The sequence below is a fragment of the Gnatocerus cornutus genome, chromosome 2 (assembly GCF_029298725.1).
Source record: "Gnatocerus cornutus isolate USDA-ARS CGAHR chromosome 2, icGnaCorn1.1, whole genome shotgun sequence".
In the NCBI taxonomy this organism is placed as follows: Eukaryota; Metazoa; Arthropoda; class Insecta; order Coleoptera; family Tenebrionidae; genus Gnatocerus; species Gnatocerus cornutus.
Window position 1 is genome coordinate 10,778,201 of NC_142234.1, and position 14,158 is coordinate 10,792,358.

Sequence of the window (14,158 nt, forward strand, 5' to 3'; positions counted from 1 at the left end):
TTTTAATCTGCCAACTGAACGATAAATTTTATATTAATATTTTATATATTTTAAACATTTTATCTTTTTAATTGTAGTTTGAAAAATCCACTCCATCAAAATTTAGCAAAAGTTTAAAAAATGTGGAACAAAAACGTTTTTTTTGTCGTTTTTATCGCGGTTTACTTATTCATTTTAGCACCGCTCCGATGTTCATATAAACATTTTATTTCATAAGCAGCAAGTTTGGGATGAAACCGATCTTTGCGTCATTCTAAAGCATAATGTTAAAATGTGAATTATGCCCATAATACCACCATGCATAGAAGACAAGTTGAAATATAGGCATATTTCGGATGGTATTTGCAGAAACTACATCAAAAACTGCAAAAGGTGTACAAATTAGAATTTAAGAAAAAAAACGTGTCGAATAGTGTTATTTATAAATTGATAAAAACAAGGCTTTTCTTACAATTTTTTGTGAAGAAGTGTTGTCTTTGTTATGTAAGTTTCTGACAAATTACTTTTAAAATTTACGCAACTCTTTAATATATTACCATCTTTCGTCCGCGAATGATTGTCTTATATTCATGACAAATAATTAAATTTATAGAATTTATTATAATTAACAAAATTAATAATTTTTGACATTGTTATTAACTAGTGCACTACTACAGATACACGTCGGCAGTTTAGCGTCACCTTAGAAGTGGTAACACGTTCATTGCATGAAAATTACTATAATTTACAGACACTATTTATATACCTACAATAACTCAATTGAACACTCAAAATAGTTTTTAAATTGTGTATATTTGTAACATAAAATCCTCTATTTACACTTGCGGTTGTAAAATCATGTATCAGCTTTACCAACCAACACACATCCTTACTTAATATCTAATCCCTACACAAAAAATGGAATTGAATTACATTCTGTTCTATATAACATTTTACATACAAGCAGCAAAATTTTTATAATACACTGAGTGGCATTGAAATTGTTTGTAATGTTTGGAATTAAGAATAAAAATATTACAACGAAAGAAAACGTTCTTGTGAATTAATCTGTGAATTTACGATTAACGTTGCGACCGAACAATGCGGTACGAATTTCTGGGATCAACTGTTGTGCGATCAAATCCAGACGAGCTTCCAAAGTATTGTTAATCTTAATTCTTCCCTTCTGGGCGAATAATTCTACTCCACCGGTGGTATCAGACGAGAGATGACTCTCGTCGTCAATTTTCAAATGCACCTCTTTCCCGGTGGCGTCTCGGTATTTTGTAGCAATGACGGGCAGAAGTCCTTGAAGCAACTGGCGATCTTGCGATCGAACTTTCAGCATAATGTTGTTCTCGAAGATCTACAAAGAGAAATATTTTAGAACTGTGTCGTTTACCTGTAGTGGCATATTAATCTGTCTATTGGCTACAGTAAATAACTAATTATTTTCTACAGCTAATAAATCTAATCTTGTCAGTTGTCTAGAACTCCTGCTGGATTGTATTGCTAGAAATACTTATAAACTAGAGTAGTTCTGTTGAGATGACACAAACGAATGTGCCATCTATCTATTTGCTATATTAAATAGTTAATTATATTGTACAACTAAGAAATCTATTGTCGTGAGTTGTCCAGGGCTCATTCTGGGTTGCGTTGCTAGATATACTTTTAAACTAGAGTAGTTCTGCTAAAGGGACACACAACTGAATTGTCTAAACATGAAAAATAAAATTAAAAAAAACTTATAAAGGTACCTCCTCGCTCATTCCCATATACTAAAAAATAAAATAATAAAATAAAAATAAAAATAATAAAATAAAAATAAAAATATAAAAAAACATGCGTTCAGTATTGTAGAAAATTTTACCTGGTAGAGACTTTGAAGAATGAGAGACTCCAAGAGTTGACCATATCTAGTCTGGTCTTGGGTGATTTCACCAAGACGTTTACGAGCTTCGTCCAAAACAGTATGGACATGATCTTCACGTACTTTTAATACTTTAAGACGGGCTTGGTTGAGCATGTTAGATGACTGACTATAACATCACATGACTTTCACAAGACGAGTTTTGAAAGACTATTTACTTACATTTTCTTTTGTAATTCAACCTGTTTTTCTTTCTTTTCGTAGTATTCCATGATTTTCAAGCGTTGTTGTTGGACAAGGCGCCCCTTTTCAATGTTAAACTCTTCCTCAGCTTTCGCATCAATTTCTTCGGCTTTTTCATTGGCTTCTTGCTCAATGAAGGCCATCATATGCTTGATCTAAGCGAAATAAGTCCAAAAACCATAAATTATATAAATATCATAAGATATAAATATGCAAACTGGGGCTGACCCAGACATGTATAAAGTCAGAAAAATGTTTTTCTGGGAAAATACTTGCCTGCTTTTGAACATCGACATCGCTAAGGGCCATGGTGGAAAGGTTTTGTGGATTTGTACGATATATAAACCACTTTTAACTGCAGAAGTAACGACAACGCCTTTAACACAAAATTACTTGTGTCAAGTGTGTGCCAGCCTGATTGATCATATGATTTTGACCTTATGATAGTCAAAGTAGCAACTAAACAACACAAAAAAATGCAAATCGTTTAACAAAAAGTTTTAATTATAAAATTAAAAAATAATGTTTTAAACTAAATGTTTGCATAATAAAAACAATTTAATTTAAAAAGAATAAAGGGCAAGAACCTTAAAAATAGATTGTTTTTTGATTAAGTTAGACCTAATTTTGCACGCGCCATCTTTTGTTGCAGAGCTAAAACTGAAATAAAATGAAACCTGTAAAGTAAAATATTGACATCTGTCAAAGTGGCTCTTGACAGTTTGAGGTTAGCTTGTTTACATTTTGGTAAATAAATTCTGTCGCAAAAATGAATGTAGTTGGGATGGGAATGCTTCAGCAGCCTCAGAACCCACAACAACAACAGCAACAGCAACAACAACAGCAGCAACCTCCGCCACCCCTAGATAACATTTCAAAAATAAAGACACTGGTTGGACCACTTAGAGAATCTCTTTCTGTAAGCCATAATCCGTATTTAAATTACTTTTGTTTTATTTTTAAATTGTAGAATACTATAAAAACAGCAGCACAGACTTTGAATCATAACAGTCAAGTAGATGCTGGATCCTTGTAAGCAAAAAATCATGTAGAACTTTTCAAACCTTATTGTGAGTTTACTTGTAGGAAAGGCTTCGACGTGTCTATACCGCGTTTTGATAAAAATTTAGAAGAATTTTACTCAATATGTGACCAGATAGAACTGCATTTGGTAAGAGCTGTATTTAAATTTTTAGAGAAGACTAATTTTTTTTCTAGAAAACCTCCATTAAATGTCTTGGTCAGGCTGAAAGCAGCAATCGCTATTTACACATCCCTGTGGCACCACATAGAAGCGAGAATTTGGGCATGAGTGAAAATATGTTAACATACCCTCAGTTTCTTGCAACTGCAAGTGCGCAAGTGGCTTATGCTAAAGAAATTCATGATACATTGGTTGCAGCAGCACAAAATATTTCACCTTCAGATTGACGTTTTCAGCAATTTTAGAATATAAGAAATTGTAATTATAACGACTTTTTCTTATTTTCCAATTGATATGTATTTAAAAATTTGCTTAAGATTGGAGCGAGCGTGATACTTCTTAATTTATGGTTTCTTTTTTACGGAATTTGTGAATTAAATGAATTTGAGTACAGTTTCATTTCCTTATTTGGGTAAACGGGGAAAACCTCTGGGTGATGTTTTTACAATAAAGTTCTTAGTAAAAAAAATATTTTGGCTAAAGAACACTTAATTAAAATATTTAATTATGTTCCAAATTGCCGCAGAAAAACATTATTATTGCAAGATAGAACCAACTCACAATATGAACAATTTCCCAAAAAGAAAAGGCTTTTGTCTTTGTTAACAAGTTAAATTTACATTTAAAGAGATGTTAATCTATGTTTAATAGTTACGCGGATTTTTTTTATTGAGATTAGGTTTTTTTTCGTTTTCAAATAAAATCACCAATAAAAAGTGCGATAAGAACTGTTGTGGTAAGCACAAAGCTAAAGTAAACTACTCTGGTTACGATTTCAGAACTACTAGTATTTATTTATCGGAAGCAATAGATTTACCGTGATTTTTAGTGAAAGAGTTTTGTGAAAAAAAATTTATAGCTATATACATTACAATTTTTCGATGTATGTAATTAATTTATGAACATTTGTTGATTTTTTTATATTTTTTTTTATAAATCTACTTATGAATCAATTTAGAATTCCAAATTATTTCAGGTAACTCATCTTGAAAACTTTTGCAGTGCCGCTGTCAAAATTGCATTTCTATCAATCTCACTTTTTATTTAAATTTCGTTTCACATAAAATAATTTACACAAAATAATGTTTTCTCAAAATTTGACACTAAAGGATTTTTTGAAATTATTACGAGATACATATATCAATATATCAATCAAAATAATATTATAAAATGTAATGTTCTTCGTTTTCTAATTACAGGTGTCTCAAAACTCGCTCCCTAGAGAGAGAGTGCTGACAGCAATACAGATGGTAAATTTTAAAACAAAAAATAATTATGTTTAATAGTATTCGAAAACTCGAAAACTTATTCTAAAAAAGGAATAAAAGGCCATCTCAATTTCCTAGGTAACGAGAGTGTAATGTTTATCTGACCAATGAATGATAGTATGTGTCCATAGTTACCGATTTTCAAATTCAGCTTCTGGATTGGCTACCGTTTTTTCATCTTAACTCGACTATTTTTTGTGCTAAAAAATTTTTGTTTCGAAATTTTGGTTCAGAATTTTTGCTTCCATAAGCCCTTTCTTTCTAGGGCTCGAGTTATGGAATATTCTGTATATTTTGTTTATTAATTTTGGTTTAGTGAAAAAAAAGATATGCATCTATTTTTATAGTCTAACATAATATAATAATATTGATTAATCCGGTAACTCAACTTTTTTAATTACTGAGAGTCGTTCAATGTAAACTAATTCAAATTAATTCTACAAAAATTGGAGTTGCATCAGAATTTCGATGAAGCCAAATTTGCATACCAATATGAAGTGTAATTTATTGACTGCTTGTTCCTATAGATGTTCACATTGGGCATTAATACTACGTACCTACGAAGTACGATGCGAGGCAATATTCGATCATCCATATTTTAGAATGTTCATTAATGCGATGACAAGCTGCGCACTCTTCCTGGACCAATATATTCATGGGACATTCAACACACGTTGGCTACCTAATTCACCGAATATCTACACATCAAGTTCGTTCTCTGTAATACAAAATGTCCCGTTAACTGCAGACTCTATCTTGTTTTCTAAAATTAAATATGCGATTTTTTTTAAATTAGTCATTTATTTGGTGTTCACCACTTAAAATTTTTGCGATGTTGCTAACAATAGATATTTGAAAATTAATTAATAAAACGTTTGTTAGAGGTGAACTTTAAGCTGAAGTTTAGAAATTTTTTTTACGCAAACTTACTTTCTAAATGAAAACCGAATATGTGGTAAACGAGTTTTGAATTACCTCTAGAGGTATTGCTGAAATTTTTACATCGGAGATCGAATTGGTCTAATTAACATGAATGTTTCATTTGATTTCTCAATCTGTTTTGTTGTGGATGTCTCGCCGAGTTTAAATAGATAAAAATGATAAAATGCTACGAGTATTTTTTTTAACTTTTCCACCAACTTCAAATAATATGGCCGTCAAAGGAAATGTACAAAAATATTTAGCTTTTCTTTGTGAAGATGACGTGAAACGTAGACGCGATGGGTGTTATGAACATAACACTGGACTTAATATTTTTATCTCTTTTATAATGCCACATTTTGAAAAATATTGTTTGAAGATGGCTGTGCGGATGATGAAATTATTCAAGTTATTGAAGTTTTGCGACCATTTGCGACTGACATTTTAAAATATCAAAATAAAAATTTTTGTGTAAAAATGGACTTTGATTATCAGGATCTCACAAATTATCAACATCCGCCATGTATGTTTTGCTTGTGGTACTTCTTTTTGGTTATTAATGAATTACACCTTGAGGAATTATTACCTTCCTGGGAGGACTTATTTCCACCTAAAGAAGATACAGGTGAAACACCACCAGAGGTCCCAGAAGATGTACCAGCTGAGGCACCAGCTGAAGCACCAGCAGAGGGAGAAGCAGAGGCACCTGCAGAGGCAGAAGGGGAGGCACCAGCAGAGGCAGAAGAGGAGGCACCAGCAGAGGCAGAAGGAGAGACACCAGCAGAGGCGGCAGCAGAGGAACCAGCAGAGCCACCAGCAGAGGCAGAAGCAGAGGCACCAGCAGAACCTGCGACTTGAAAGTCTTTTAACATAAAAACTTCAAATAATCTTCTTTATTTTTTGTTTAAATTTTTATTTTAAATTTCTCTAAAGTTTCTTAATGCACAGGCTGGAATTTACTACTTTTCGTATTCGTGTGGAACGAAATAGAGGACAACTTTGGATTTTTTTATGATTGCAGCAATCATAAGAATGTCAGCATAAATGTGAAATCCTTGACGTTGAACAATTTGAGGATATTTGATTACTATCGATAAAATTATTGCTGGGGTTATATTCGATAACTATATTTCTTATATCGGAAATGGGTTTCCTACACATTTTTTATACGTTGGCATTTTTGCGGTTTCAGCACTTCAAAACATATCTTCTAAAAATATGGCACCAAGTGAACGTGCTGTACATTTATACAATTTATTTCATTTATTCAGGAACACGAATATATATTTTAATAATGTTATTAAAGCATTTTTAAGATGAAAAAGCGACAAACGAGGGCAACACGTTGTGTGTCCTAATATAATTAGGGGCGCAAAATAAACATATTTCGTTAATACATTTGATTGACAGGTGTCGATGCAAGGTTTTAGGCAAAAAACAGTTGGTTATAACGTTGCATTGATTGAGTTTAACGGGACGTAAAATAAACATTGGTGGTAACAAGATTTACTTAAGTTAAAAGTTTTCAGGTTGACTTGATTTCGTTATTATCTTGAGTTTTTAAAAGTTAATTTTGGAAACATTTGGAAAATCCTGTAACAATGCTAAGTAATTACACAATATGATCAACAAGTGCTTTCAAATACAGGAACAATTCTTCATTAAGAAGATATTTGATTATTTTGAATCTTTCATTTAAACATGGTTTAGGGCAGTCGAAATCATGATCTTTAAATATTATTATTTTTACGATGAAACTTTATTTAAATAATAAAATTTCGATAAAACTTTGCTTCAACTTCAGGAGGAAAATGACCACAAAGAACAAAGAAAGATTAAATTTAAAGATGCGGCGTGTAGAAGCATGATCCCACTTTTGACCCGTTTATACAATTGTGGTTCAGTTTATTATCATTTATTTACTATATAGTAATTTATGTAATCACTATTTTACTAAATTTATGTATTTCAAATTTACCAACACAAACATGTTTACAAATGCGAATCAAATGAGCTTCACAACTCAACGCTAATAAGCAAGTTGATGGAAATAATTGGACGTTTCGATTTCACTTTCATCTTAAAAAATAAAGTTAAATTTGTCCAAAAAAATTGTTTTTGGTTTATCAAGTGTGTTCCATGTTTAACTTTGTTTAATTTGTATTCCAGATATTTTAATATTAATAAAAATTGACCGCGTTTTTTTCCGTTCTCTTAGCCAGTTTGGTCCTGTTTCAAAGATAAAAATAAATTTTTACATTGGCTTTTCTGGAGAATATAGAGCGTGAAATATTGCTTGGAGAATTCATTCGGTCCTCTTCAAACTCGTGGTCATCATATTTGGAGCGGTAGTAACTCTGTAATCAATGATTAGAAGAAACAGTTATAACGTTTAATTCACTTATTTTTAAGTTGGTGGAAAATAGGACGTCGCGACGTCTATAATTAATTGAAGAAACCTACAATTAAGTATAACGGAAATCGATTAGGAATAAGTTAGTTTTAACAATTGTGTTATTTTTAGTACAAACAAGTAATTGTATCGATTCCATAAATTTAAATTGCAATATAAAACTTGTAATTTGTTGATGCAAATGATATAAAATATACGACTGTACATAACACAGCACGAATGTATCGACGCCTCGCAATAAATGTTGTAGAATTGTAGGTTTTCAGACATACCGTTCTCTTACGAATGTTTTATTCCTCGACATGAACATTTTATTAAAAAAAGTAGTTGTTGATGTTTTCGTTTTTCTTTCGCATTGTCTATATTTTAAAATATTTAGGGCGAAACTCTTGGAACAGTACCAATGCAAGCTATATTATGTTGAATAGACAATGTATTCACAAAAGATTGATATCATTGTTTGATGTTTGATATTTATTAAACTTTTTTTAAACGTTAATCCTTTTGTATTTAGTCTATAAGTAAATTAGCGATGTGAAAATCTTAATTGTGGAATGTATACAATACTTCGCAAACAATCAGGAAATTGCAAACTTTCTTCGATAGTCGATTTACATTTACAGTTTGAAGTCTTGCGGGTATCGAAGTTTCTGCTTAGTGATTTTCACACATATTGGAGCAATTTCTTGCAATTAATGCATAAATAATGACTTCAGTCGACACTCAAGAAACTATTGGAAAAGTACAAATACTCCCATGATATTAAAATCTGAAACGATCGTAATTAGGCTAGAAAGGAAGGAGTTCTGGTGATACAATCGGCAAGTTTTTCGACTTTCCAAATGACCGAACTGCCTTAATTGGGGACGAACGAGAAAAGCCCAAGAAAACGAAACGTAAATATCCGCCACTCTAATGAAAATTATTAATCCCAAGGCACGCGTTTATATTTTTTTCAAAACAGGTTTTGCGCAATTTTTCACAACATTAAGCCTTATCGCGGGAGAAACAGGTTTCCAATAAATTACGGGCGCGCTTGCGAGTTTTCGATAATGTTTGCTTTGATAACCAGTTTAGATTTTAATAAATATTCTTAAGAGTGTAAACCACGACAAGATAATTCTTTTTATTGCATTAGGTTACTCAGCAGCATTTATATGACAATCATATTATTGATATTCATGGGGCGCATGCGCTACCTAGGGGTCGTCACGACGCGCATCCCTTCTATACGGCAGTTTACGTCGTGACGTTGGCGTTGGTGGTGACCTGTAATATGATCTCATAATTTTCACATTGTGTGTGTTTGCAAGAGCGACAACGTAAGTACATTTAACTCTTATTTATTTAAGTCAATTTGTACCTAATTAGGAACGAGTGTTTACACTCAAAGAAAATCCACGACAGAATTAAGTTCCAAAGAAATATTTCTTGGCATGGTCTCATGTTTGCTATCGTTAAAACTTGTGCAAAGTTTGCATATTGCTCTCATTAGTGCGGCTTGATTACAAACTCTAATCATTTTGTCCGTTTAACACCAATTTTTTGTATGACAACTTCGGCAATTTCCTTGAAATTTCAATTTCCACTACTTGTCCAGTTTGTTTGTCTTGGATAATTTACTTTGAAGTTATTTAAAGATTCTTAACTTTCTTTGTACAGTGTTGGTTTGTTGTTGTGTTGATTTGCCCGGCGCACCCGCCAGAATTTCGAAAGTTTAATTACCACTTTAAGGAGCGACGTGGCAAGATTAGACTTTTAAAGCGCGCTGTTTTACTTTAAACTGCGTTTGATGTTATCTGGATTAACAGAGGTTCGGGTGAAAAGTGGAGCCTCTTTTGGTGAAATAACTATGATGTTTCGATCAAAAAAGGATTACAGGGAACGCCCATAAATTAGGCCTGCCGGCCTAGGTAAGATTATATCGCGATTACAAACAAAGCTGAACCTTTATATTTTTTTACTAAGGTATTTAAATGTTTATAGGTGTCGACACGCAAGCTGCCACGTGTATGCAATGAATAAGAGATAGACAACAGGATGGGGGCGGCGGCCTCTCTAAGATTGCTCCAAGTGTTGGATCAATGTTGACGTAGGGTTTTATTTTTGTTAAATTTATGTGTCAATCAGACGTTTTCTATTTTTCACGCAAGACTTGTTCGACGAAAAAATGGGACGCATTTATAGACTAGGAAACGTGTGCGATACATTTCACAGCTCAACTGGAAATTGATTTCGTATTCAGGAAAATACTCAGAGAGCATTTGTATAGCTGTCGATGTTTGTAGTATACTTATTTAAATTTATCTGCTTCATCTCTTTTTGTATTGTCTTCATGGAACTTGTTTCCGCACCGCACCTAAACAAACGTTTTGCGGAATGTAAGCTTAGACTTTTCATAACAAAGTATTGTTGGTAATAACTAATTTGAGTAATTCTTTTCGTCAGAGGAAAATATGGAAACATGTTTATAAGCTGCTTTTATCGTTTCTAACGTCGTGATATGCAGATTTGTTCTCGTTATGATTTTCTCTGCTATCTGATGGTGTTATTATAAAAATGTAATAAGACCATAACCCCTCAGCTCTAATCATGCTAAAGTAAAGTAAAACGTTAAAGACAGTTTATTATATTGATAAGGTAAATTATGAATAAAATGCAGTGCGATTATAGAACTCATGAAATTTCTATCATATTTTAACGGAGAGTTCTCTTCATTAAAATAATCAAACTTAAAATAGAAACTAATAAAGCTCCTCAAGAGAACTTTTCTTATTTCATCGCAACTTTGAGTTCATTTATTACTTACATTTTCGTTTAGATTGTGGCAAAGAAAAACTTGCTGTTTTTTTACTTTTACAATATTTTGTAGCATGTGCAATTTATACCATTTCAGTTAGACTTTCGGATCTCTTACTTTTATTATTGTAAGAATTATAAATATAATTTAAAATTCAAATATTCTCCATGTAAAACCAACTTTACATGAGGAAAGAATTCTACGAGAAGGTAATAAGTTTTTTTGCCTTATTGTTTTTTATTTAATTTTCAAGCAAATAAAACTGGAATAACTTTTGGGGCTACATAAATCGTTTCGTGTGATCAGACTTTTAGCTTTTTACGTCCGGAGGAATACAGTCATTGGGCTTAATCGCTTATTTCTTATTTGACCCTAGTCGTTCAGAGTTCTTTTGGGGTCCTTTGGTTAGGACACAAATTATCACAAAAACATTTTAATGGAGTGGAGCTCGCAATAGTGTTCTAATGTAAATGTAGGATCGATTTTACTTATTTCTATTATTAATTAGTGAATCGAAAATATGTAAGAAAATACATGAATACATTTTATTATTCAATTTCATTCAGTTTTTAGATTTCTCATATGTTTTGTATATTTTGAATTATTTATATATTTATACTTTTTAGTGTTTATCATTTTAAAATTGCATTATTTAAATTGTTTAAATTTCATTCTGAACCTGATTTTTTCTGCAGAGAATTTTTATAGGCGCCAAATTTAAAATGCTGTTTAAAAAGTTGATTTAGCACTTACACAGTGCAACATTTTTTAAACTCCTGCATTTTTCGCGGAATGTCAAACAAAAACTCTCACATTTGTCAAATTGTAGGAGCGATTGATGAATGATGATATATTGTGATTAGTAAAAAAAATTAACAGTTGCTTGTGAAGCCATCTATTAATAAAAATTGACATAAGTATCTAACTTTTCGCTTTTAAATCTTGCCGATTTAAAAAATCGCTCCTTTGTAAATCAGAAAAATTACGTATACGTTCGTTTTACTAATACTAAGAAAAATAATGATTTCGTGTTGCTTATAATTTAAAAAAACTTTTTATTAGCTATCAAAATATTTGAAAATTGAATGATATTTGAACCCCTTGCATAAAAACATAAATATGTTAATTCCCGCCGGCAGAAGTGGAGATAAAATCATACAATGAACTAAGTAAACAAGCACATTAAATTTTGAATCCTAGGCCTTCATAAACTTTATCATTGTTCAAACAAACAGTATTGAATTTTAACCGCATTTTTTATACCCGAAAAAGTCATTAATTTAGGAGATGAGATGCTATTTTCTCATTCAAAACTGTCAATAAAGTTAAACCAAATTTAATTTTTAATGCAAAAGTACACAATTTTATCATGGAGTTGAGGAAAAATATGCGTAGCGGCTTATAAGCACACAATCATTTTAATAGATAGCAATCGATCAAATTGAAATGTCAAACTTGGAAATTTCTATTAAATTTAATCTCTAGCAGTTCCAAGATAAACCGACAATTTTTACCGACAATCAATACATTGTTTGCCGCTCTTATCGTCTTGAAATTAAAGGTAGCAATTTAACCTACTCGTATTAGGCTGTTTGGATTTATAGGAAACATAACAGGGTCATAAAAATATAAGAGCGCTGTAATTTCTCAAAAACAAATCATATCAGGTGCAGTCACGCACTCAGCAACCGAAGAATCGAAGTAAAGATTTTCCTACAGATTTTGTTTTATGTATGCATATAAGAGTCATAAAATATTCTCGTCTCGTTTAAATTTTATAGTAGTGGCTCGAGTTACCAGCCTATAGGAATTTATTGCTTGAACAAGTCAAATGACCAGAAGAGACATTTATTAGTGGTAAACAGTAAGTTAATGTATCGGAATTGTTTTATAGATGAGTAAAAATAAAAACATTAAAACAGTATTAATTATGCATTTTATGTAAACTTCAATCTCTCTTACATTTGTAAATTAAAATATTTGTTTGAAAGTATAAATTAATGTGACAATGTGGTTTTATTAAAAATATTTTTTGTTTTGTAGTAACAGGAAATAGTGGAGTCGCGGCATACAAATGATTGATTAAAATCAATCTCAATTTCGCTCGTTGAAAAATATGGTCAGAGAACACCAAAGGAATTTATTTCTGTATAAACTTGTATCGAGTAAAATGTGAGTTTCGCATTGTTTTGCCAAAACTTTGTTTAGAGTTAACAAAACTTGTGGTGCAATTTGTTTCCGGAAGAATCTAGGAACACCCAAAACCAAATAAAATACTCCAAAAGTAACTTTACGTATTTACCTCAAATCATCATTAATTTAATTCCATGTGAAACGTTGAATTCGTCTGGGTTCACGGAAGCCAATTTAATTTAGTTGAATAATTTTTAAACAACACTGTTTACTCTTCATCCCTCGGAATTAGATTCTAGTGACCCTTCCGCTTGGACTACGCAAGTGCTTTTCGAGGTCAAACAATTCACATATGGTGCAGACTCAGAATGACAGCTGGGGGTGGTAAGAGACATCGTGTTTGACAGCGCACGACATGCATATTAAACGCCCTGTTTGCTTGTCTGGTCTGATGAGTTTTTTTTTGTTATTTTTTTTTTTGGTAGAGAAAGTCAGAAGAGGTCAAGAATTTTGAGAGACTAGAAATGGCTAGCTCTTTTAAGGGGGGAAATAGGGTTAGGACAGCGTTTTTTCATTGATTTTCATGTTTTTTTTACAGTATAACAGTAGAATATAATTTATTGAAGCTTTTTCTAGAGATGAAGTAAAATGTCTTAGGCAACGAGAGTGTAGTTCATCTGACCAATGAATGATGTATTTTTTTGACAAATGCCATTTGTAATACGTTTAGAAATTTCTATCTAAGGTGAAGGAGGAGTACTGACTTTAATGGCTTACAAGTATAACAACAGAACGAGTCTGAATTTTTGTTTAAAATTTTGAGAACATATTTTTCAAGTTTCTCTAACAATTTATAAAATAAAAAAAAACGATTTTTCTACCGTCTCACCCTATTTTTCCCTTTAATTAAAATAAAATATAATGTATTTTTAGTTAATTTTGTGGGAGGATCTTTGCAATTAGTACAGTAATCTAATTGAGAAACTGATGTTAAAATATACAAGTTTTTCGAACGAAGTTTAAAATAGCTCGCCAGTTAGGATATGCACAAATCCACGCCAATAATTCCTTAACTGATGGAAAAACGTGTCTATGTACCTACATTGACACCTGTCAATTTTGACATTTTAGTTTTTTCTTGTCAAATTACTGTTGTAGCAAGACTCGACCTGACTTCACGATTTCATTTATTACTTCTATCACAAACTTTGTTGTTCACCTAAAAGTTTGGATGGTACAAAATATGAATGAATGGATATGAATGGTAATCTATTTGTAAAAATTTTAAAATAATATTTTTTTTGTTTTGATTTAACAACGGGGT

At 31.7% G+C, this 14,158-nt stretch overlaps 3 protein-coding genes across 3 annotated transcripts in view; 2 read left to right on the forward strand and 1 right to left on the reverse strand.

Annotated features, from left to right (window-relative positions):
- Positions 1-773: 773 nt before the first annotated feature.
- On the reverse strand, positions 774-2,538 carry Vha26 (V-type proton ATPase subunit Vha26). Its single transcript, XM_088030737.1, has 4 exons — positions 2,372-2,538; positions 2,075-2,250; positions 1,853-2,021; positions 774-1,345 (listed from the first exon to the last, which is right to left on the reverse strand). The coding sequence occupies exons 1-4, from the start codon at positions 2,402-2,404 to the stop codon at positions 1,043-1,045; spliced, it is 681 nt and encodes a 226-aa protein (XP_087886863.1). The 5' UTR covers positions 2,405-2,538; the 3' UTR covers positions 774-1,042.
- Positions 2,539-2,759: 221 nt separating this feature from the next.
- On the forward strand, positions 2,760-3,692 carry ix (mediator complex subunit intersex). The gene is made up of 4 exons (XM_088030023.1): positions 2,760-3,014; positions 3,066-3,127; positions 3,182-3,266; positions 3,314-3,692. The coding sequence occupies exons 1-4, from the start codon at positions 2,865-2,867 to the stop codon at positions 3,524-3,526; spliced, it is 510 nt and encodes a 169-aa protein (XP_087886149.1). The 5' UTR covers positions 2,760-2,864; the 3' UTR covers positions 3,527-3,692.
- Positions 3,693-9,138: 5,446 nt separating this feature from the next.
- The window catches only part of LOC148178937 (follistatin-related protein 5-like), a 69,796-nt gene continuing 64,776 nt past the window's right edge, over positions 9,139-14,158 (forward strand). The window contains exon 1 of the mRNA XM_088030314.1: positions 9,139-9,223. The gene's annotated coding sequence lies outside the window, so the exon portion shown is untranslated. The remainder of the gene's footprint in view (positions 9,224-14,158) is intronic.

Coding starts and splice junctions, on each gene's coding strand:
- Vha26 (XM_088030737.1), bottom strand. CDS start 2,404: ATGGCCCTTAGCGATGTCGATGTTCAAAAGCAG. Junction 2,251..2,371: donor ATGTCGATGTTCAAAAGCAG/GCAAGTATTTTC, acceptor TATTTCGCTTAG/ATCAAGCATATGATGGCCTT. Junction 1,346..1,852: donor TTCTTCAAAGTCTCTACCAG/GTAAAATTTTCT, acceptor TTCTCTTTGTAG/ATCTTCGAGAACAACATTAT.
- ix (XM_088030023.1), top strand. CDS start 2,865: ATGAATGTAGTTGGGATGGGAATGCTTCAGCAGCCTCAGAACCCACAA. Junction 3,015..3,065: donor CACTTAGAGAATCTCTTTCT/GTAAGCCATAAT, acceptor TTTAAATTGTAG/AATACTATAAAAACAGCAGC. Junction 3,267..3,313: donor ACCAGATAGAACTGCATTTG/GTAAGAGCTGTA, acceptor TTTTTTTTCTAG/AAAACCTCCATTAAATGTCT.